This window comes from Athene cunicularia (assembly GCF_003259725.1).
Source record: "Athene cunicularia isolate RWA chromosome 17 unlocalized genomic scaffold, athCun1 chr17_part1, whole genome shotgun sequence".
NCBI classification, from domain to species: Eukaryota; Metazoa; Chordata; class Aves; order Strigiformes; family Strigidae; genus Athene; species Athene cunicularia.
The window spans coordinates 5,980,258-5,988,130 of NW_020799122.1; the positions used below are offsets into that span (position 1 = coordinate 5,980,258).

General features: G+C 45.6%; 1 protein-coding gene across 1 annotated transcript; it reads right to left on the reverse strand.

The window, feature by feature from the left end:
* Positions 1-667: 667 nt before the first annotated feature.
* Positions 668-7,866, reverse strand: TOR1B (torsin family 1 member B). Its single transcript, XM_026860307.1, is given in 5 exon segments — positions 668-3,200; positions 3,585-3,712; positions 4,684-4,859; positions 7,409-7,680; positions 7,683-7,866. Coding segments are annotated over 5 exon segments (927 nt in total). The 5' UTR covers positions 7,756-7,866; the 3' UTR covers positions 668-2,922.
* Between the last annotated feature and the right edge of the window lie 7 nt (positions 7,867-7,873).

Sequence of the window (7,873 nt, forward strand, 5' to 3'; positions counted from 1 at the left end):
GGGGCGGGCGGGGGAAAGGCCACTAAAACTCCAACTGTCCAGTTCTGAAGTTGTGTAATATGCAAATTATCAGTCCTAGTATTTGTCAGCAAATGAACACTTTGAACTTAGGTATTTATCTCTTTCTTTGACCTGATTATAGATAGTAAACACCTGGCTGTGAGTGGGTAAGTTTGGCCACTTGAAACTGGCTCAGACAACTTGAAGGAAAATGTCAAATGGGAGTAAAGGTCTGATTCACTGGCTGGGTGAGAGTAGCTGAGCAGTCACCGAGACTGAATTCTTACCAAAATCCAGTACGAGGAAGTACTGCTTTAATTCAACCTTCTGTGGGGAATGTTCTGAGATCTCACACTCATAAAATCAGAGGCTATGGTTAAAGCACAGCAATGTAGTAAGTGCTGTTCTCTTGACAGAAAGAAGCAACCTGTCTCTAGAGATGTATCTGCCTGAGCAGAGCTGTCCTGTGTGTGGAACAGCACAGTGCAAAGTCCTGCTGAATGAGACAGCTGACGCTGCCTGGCTGCGCTCTGTAACCAGCTTCCTTGTGCATCACTACAGCACACCTTCACAACCACGTCAACAACCAACTGTTCAGTGAGGTGAGAGTTGTGGCCAATGGCTGTACCTTGCTTGAATTAGGCCATTATTTACCCCCTGGCTCTCCTTCAGTGCTAGAGAAGCTGCAGATGCTCTGGCTCACAGAGCTACGGTGAAAGCCTGTAGTCCTATCATGCTTTTGCCAGCTCAGAGGTGAGGAGCTGCCTGGAACAGCTTTCCAGATGCAGCACTGGAGGAATGGTTAAATCAGCTGCCCAAGGCATATTTATCCTGCAGCACCTGGCAGTATGGTAGCAGAGATCTGTTAATAACTATGAAGCAGAGCTGGCAGAGACTTTAAGGCTTTTTCACAGGTAGGTGTTTCTACTGAGCTGTATTTAACTGCTGCATTCCTTACTGTATTGTTGGATGACTCAACATGTTTTAACATCAACAGGCTATTTAATCTGCCTATCCATTGTTATAAGCTTTATTCTTAAAAATTTGTTTAACAGAAAGCTGCATAGCAGGTGGTTGAAAACAGCATAAACTTGTACTTCCCTGTAACCAAAAAGATTAAACCAAGACAAAAAAGGGACTTAAAATTTATTGCAGCTGCAGTACTGTACTAACATTGTGTCTTGAAATTGCACAGGTATTTTGAGTTTGGAGTAACTGAAACTGGGTGCACCTATGACTAAGTTAATAGGCAAAACATACACAAAAAGCAACAGTCCAATGTCCCAAGGTTAATGGCTAGCTAGCATTTGGTTCTGGAGATTGCATCAGTGTGAAGTTTGCCAGCGTTTGACAGCCTCCATGTGGGGTTGTAAAATGCAATTGACACTTAAATTTAGAGTTTAACATAAATACTAAGCTCTCTGTTGTAATTTAAATTAACATAATTGGGTTGAAACCTGTAAGTATTGCATTACATCAAGTACAAGTGAGCAAGTAGATGGCTGCAGCACAAAAATAGCCCAATTCCTCATACCAGTTTAAAAAACACACTACAATCAACCAAGTGATAGGCACTTCTGTCTTGCACTAGAATATCTGATCCACAAGTGATGGATGATGAAAGAGTTAAACCTTGCAAAAAAGTTTTAAACTCCATCCTGACCAGTGGGTGAAGGTTAAATCAATTTTTCCCAGCTTCCTAATTCGTCACTCACCCTTCCACACACATTCTTTAGTGCTAAAAGCTACTATAAAACATACTTAAGTACAGGATTGTTGATTTTTCCCCATGTCCCATACCCCCTTCTCTGTGGCTCTCTAGAAAGAACCTTCTATTGCTGTTGCTTACACTTCAGTATAAAAATATGCTATTGAAAATAACTGCTATGAAACAGTCTTCCAAACCAGATGAGAGTAGCATTACCTACTCCTAGTCTTTTGGGTGCAGCTGAGAGGGACTCCCAGGGATCTTAAACACTTCAGGCCCAGAAGCCCCCACATGCAGATTAACCTGCCAAGCCATAACAGTCAAATCCTCACAAGTGATTTTTCTCATTAAGAGCAGGAGACTGGCCTGGTATGTTTTAGCACAGATCCCTCGGTTGGGTCCCTCTGCTTAGGAAGGCCTGGAGTTACCACACACGTTCAATGAGCCCCCTTCGTTAAAAAAAACATAGTTTCTTTTACAAGTTTTTTCTCCAAAGAAGCACAGGAGCAAAGAGTTACTTGCCCCACCTCCCCTTTTTCTACTATTTAGCAACAGATTTCGTGGAGCTCGTCATGCCTTTCCATGTCACTGTAGCAGGAGACATGGTATACAATGCCAGAGCTCAGACATAAACTATAATCATGCCCTTCTGTCCCTGAATAGCTGATGCTCAGTTGTGGAAGCCACAACAGCATCAGTCTGATGTGAAGGACAGGAGGCCTTCCACCATACCATCTTCTTACTGCAACGCATCAAGGGATTCACCCTTGCCCTAGTCCTGAACACACCCCACATCCCTTCATTTCACTAGCCCATGAACAAGAGAGGGAATACAACTGCCTGGAAGAATTCCTCTGTTCTCCTTTGTTACAGTCTAGTTTTTGTAGAAAGAGGAATTCAATACTTAATTGCAGTACTTGAAGAATAAAGCAGGAGAGAATGTATCCAGTGATATACATCTCTCATACTCAGAAATTCTCTACAAGTTAAAAGAAGAATGAAGGGGACAACATTTGGATACCAGACAGTTCAGAGATGAACAGAAGGATGTTAAGTTAAAAAAAAAAAAAAAAAAAAAAAAAAAAAACAACATTGAAAAGCCCACAGAGCTCATTCAGGTATTTTCACCATCTCCCTGCAACAGTAAAAAAACTTAAGTGCAAATACACAGATTTGCCAAAGCTCTGAAAGTCCTTTAGAGACCTGAGGAGTAATCAACCCTCGGCTTTCAAATCTCTTGTCATAGCATCTTCATGAATATCCAGCTTGGCCTGTACAGTCTTGCAGCCTTTATCAGAGTAGATTTTCTGCTCTTTTGGGAAGAATGTCATTTCATCAGCCACTGCTTGAACAACCTTCTCATCAACAGCATAGCCACGGGCCATCATTTCAGCCCTGACACACATCTTCACATGCTTGTGCTCCAGGGGCAGGAAGGGGACGAAGTAGTCAATGAGGTTCCTGTCAACAAGGCTGCTGTGCCACAGTCCACCTGGAGGAGTTTGGAGGAAAAAAAAGTTTAGAGAAAGTCCTATAATTCTTTGAGTCTGCATAAGATAGGGTCCACAGGCCAGACTGAATTCACAAAGCAGTTTGTCTCAACTGCTGCCTGAGAAAAGCATCCAGTTAGCTGGATGGATCAGACTGACAGCGCCTCACAGCTGTTGCTGCTAACCTTCAGTGTGCATGAAGAGCAACTTCTCTGCCAAAAACTTCCTTGTGAGGGCAAGATACTGGAGAGACAGGACAGAAGGGCATGGGGCCAGGGCACTGTTGGAAGGTGGGGTCACGGGAAGCAGGGCAGGGTCAAGGTAGGCTGCAGTACAGACCAGTTATGAAGTAAAAACTTTCCCACTTTCTGGGGAAAGTGACTTACTATTCTTGTTATTGTAGACTCCTACAGATAGCATGGGCTCCAGATCTTTGAGCTGAATCTCTTCCCTGTGCTTTCCACTTGTCCAAAAGTCAAGAACTGCTTTATTAATTATGTCACCACCTGCATTGCTATTCATAAAAGAAAAACATTCAGTGGTGAATGGACACAACTGAGGCACATTTTTTAGCTAGTTACACATATTGCTAATCTTCCTGAAGTCAAACAAATCACCAAAACAGAAACCTGTAAGCCAAAATTTACGGTAAGCCTCCAGTTCTTAAAATTGCCATCAGTGTGTGATGGGCTGACCCCAGCCAGCAGCCAAGCACCTACATAGCCACTTACTCCCTCCCACCTCAGCAGGATGGAAGGAGGAAATAAGAATAAAAGTTAGAAGACTTGTAGATCGAGATAAAGACAGTTTAATAGATTATGAAAAGGTGGGGGAAAAGATATCACTCAACCCATAATCAGATCAATGCCCTGGCAGTCTGCCAAGAACCATCACCTTGGAAGCTGAACTCCCCCCCTTCTTTCTCTACTCCAGGTTTTCTTGCTGAGCATGAAATTACATAATATTGAATATTCCCCTGGCCAGTTCAGGTCAGCTGTCCTAGCTGTGTCCCCTCCCATCCCCTGCCCACCCCAGCCTACCCACTGGAGGCAGCGTGGGGAAAAAAAGAGAAAGCCTTGATGCTTTGCAAGCACCATCCAGAAACAGGCAAAAACATCGGTGTGTTACTGACAATGTTTTAGCCACAAATCCAAAACAAAGCACCAGAACGGCTGCTGAGAAGCCAGTTAATTCCAGGCCAGCCAGACTCAGTACAGGGTGCACCCACTCCAGAGAACTTCCCCAAAATGGGAACTCTCATACAATCTGTGCTTCTGGGCCAGGCACCACGCTGCAGTGATCCACTGCACAGCATCCACAGGCAACACAAGAGCTCACAGTGCTCCCCTCTGTCTTTACAGAGGGTCTTCACTCCAGAACCGTTCTTTTGCTGTTCTTTGAATGTCGTCCCATAGGAACATCATTATCATCATAAACCCAAATTTAACCCAATACCTCAGAATGACCAAAATAGGTGCTACAGACCTGAGGAAGATGAAGATGGCTTTCCTGTAGGATACCCCATCAACCTGCTCGTAATAGTCTAAGAACGGCTTGATGGCATCTATGAGACCTGGATGCATTTTGTCCATCTCATCAAAAATGAAGACAGAGTGGGGACAGGCACTGACGTTGCCTCGAATCCAGTTCTGCAGTTGTTCCTGGAACAAGAGGTTGAAAACCACTGGAACACTAGGTCTCTTCTGGATACAAGATACTTGTGACAGACACTAGGGACACCCTTTCAAATGTCGGCATCACACACACAGTGGTTACAGCTTTTCCTGAAGAGAGGACCATAAACTCTGTGACTGATCCCTTTGACACATGACACTGAATTGAAACGTCAATTTTTGTCTTGCTCATAGAGGAAAGACCTTCTAATTATTTCTGCTTAATGTATGGATAAGACACAAAAACCAGCTGAGATAGAAAGCCTTGGAGGAAAAAGAAAAACTCCTTTTTGTTGTGTTTTTTGTTTTTTGGTTTGTTTTTTTTTTTTAAAAAAAAAAGAGGTCAGTGTTTTGTCTTTCATACAGGAACCACATCTATCAGTACATCAGTTTTAGGTACCTTCAAAGATTAAAACATGAAGACCAGAACTCTCCAATGTCAGGGAATGACATTTTTTCACTTGAAAAATTTCTCATGCAGGCTGTTGTGGTTTAACTCCAGCCAGCAACTAAGCACCACACAGCCATTCACTCATCCCCCCCTCCCAGTGGGATGGGAAGGAGAATCAAAAAGAAGTGGATTGAGATAACACCAGTTTAATAACTAAAATAAAACAAAAATACAACATAAAATACAAAATATAATAATAAGATATAATAATAATAGTAAGGGAAAGGAATATAACAAAAAAAACCCCAAAACAAAACAAGAAAAGACAAGTGATGCACAATGCAGTTGCTCACCACCCACTTACTGATGCTCCCTCCCAGCTTTTTGTGCACCTGCTCGCTGGCAGAGCAGGGGAAACAAAAATCCTCAAGTGCTACTTAGCAACAACTAAAACATCAGCATGTTATCAACATTATTCTCACACTAAATTCAAAACACAGCACTGTACCAGCTACTAGGGAGAAATGAACACTATCCCGGCCAAAACCAGGACACGGGTACACCCTCTCCTTGCTCAATGCGTGGTGGGTTGACCCGGTGTAAGGAACTGGAGGAAGAAATGCCTCAAACATTCATCGACACAGAAAACCTCAAGGACAAGCTGTGGCCTTTGGATTAGTCTAAGAAATGTCATCCAAGGAAGCAGGAGTATATTGAAGGATGCACCCCCCACCCCCTTGCAGCTGCACTGACATACTCCTTAGAGAAGCCTCAGAGGGGGAGACCTGGACTAAACTAGGTGTTTCCCCTCAAGCACAAGTACCCCTAAACCCCATACTTTGTGGCTCTATTGTGCAAGCCAGACACCATGCATGCCTTGCTAATAACTTGCTAATGACTTCGCACCTTCGCCACTGCAGTGGTAACAAGAGCTGATAAGAGGTGATCATAATGACTGATAAGATCTCTGGGAACAGAGTTAAAACCAAAGCTGGGCAAGGACCGCCGACTCAAACCCATGCTCCACCTTTTTCCTCGTCTGTCATGGAAATGTGTTTGTGGAATACCTGCCCCTCTTCGTCTACGACGCTAATCATCTAATAAAATTAATTCAAAAATGCAACAGAAACTTTGCTCTGTGTGTGCTCACCACCCAAGATTACCAGACCTGAGACAATGCTGGATCCAGGGATGGTAATCTGGATTTCTTTGACTCTCTCTCATTTTTCTTATAGATTTATAAGAGACCACATGGTTATTATCCTTTTCCAAGTTTAAATTGTTCTCTACCGCAAGTAAAACATTTTAACCAGTCGTTTGGTGTCATTTCACCTTAATTTAACCCGAGGGGATCACAGAACCGTTGCGATTCTCTGGGCTTCCAGTCCGGGTCGTGACACCCGGCCAGCAGCCAAGCACCCTCCAACATGATAGGGAAGAGAGGAAAAGAATAAAAGCGAGAAAATTAATGGGTCAAGATAAAGACAGTTTGATAGGTGATAAAGAAAAAAAAAGAAGCAAAGGGAATCACTCACCCCAACACATGCAGACCAACACTCAGCCAGTGTTAGAGTAACAACCACCCTGAAAGCCAATGCCCCCCAGATTTTCCTTTTTCTACCCCAGTTTTTATTGTATATGGTGCAGAATGTATCTTTGCCCGACGGGGGTCAGCTGTCCCGGCTGCGTCTCCTCCCAATCTCTACTCGCTACGAGTGGGTAGGGGGGGGAAAAAAGCAAGCTTTGAGGCTGTGGGAGCACTGGTCCCTCACCGCCAAAACACTGGTGCGTTATCAGCACTGGTTTAGCCACAAAACACAGCACCACAGGGACTGCTGTGGAGAAAGTTATCTCCAGCCCAGTTTTAATAGCAGGATTCTTTCCTAACAGCAAACACCGCAGAAATCAGCAGATGGCATCAGTGAGTAAACAACATTAGGAAATTACGCTCGCTTTGGATTTGTTGGCATTTTGGTGCCTTTCAATTTCCCGCCGCGTCTCTCCTAAGCACCAGCTTTGGAAACGCCCAGCTGCGCACCGCCGGCTGTCAGGTTTGTGGGGGGACACCCGCAGCGCAAACGTCCAAACCCCCTCCTTTAGAGGCTCGGGGTAAGCGGCCAAGTTAAACCCCGGCGTCCCTCCTCACCTTGTAGTGCTTGATCTGGTCGTGGTAGGGGAAGTGCAGGGTGGCCAGGAAGAGATGGACGAACTTGCTGCGCAGGCCGGCGCGGTGGACGTGCTCGGCCAGGATCTGGCTCAGGAAGTTCTTGCCGGTGCCAGCCCAGCCGTGGAGCGAGAGAGTCAACGGCTTCTTGGGGCTGGGGTTGCTGCTGAAGCCCATCACCGCCTTCAGCACCACGTCCTTGGCCAAGTGCTGCCCGAAGAGCCTGGTGTCCAGCTGCACCTTCAGCGCTGCGAGGAGAGGGAGAGCTCAGCACCGCACGGCCACCAACGGGTGCCGGCCACCGGCCACGCACCGGGCGAGCTCGGCATGGCACGGCCGCTACCAGACACGCCGGGGGCCGCCCCGGGCAGTGACCGGTTACCGGCCGAGCCCCGGGGCAGGGCTGGGGAGCCCGGCGCAGCCCGCCGCCACCCCCCCGGCCCCGCC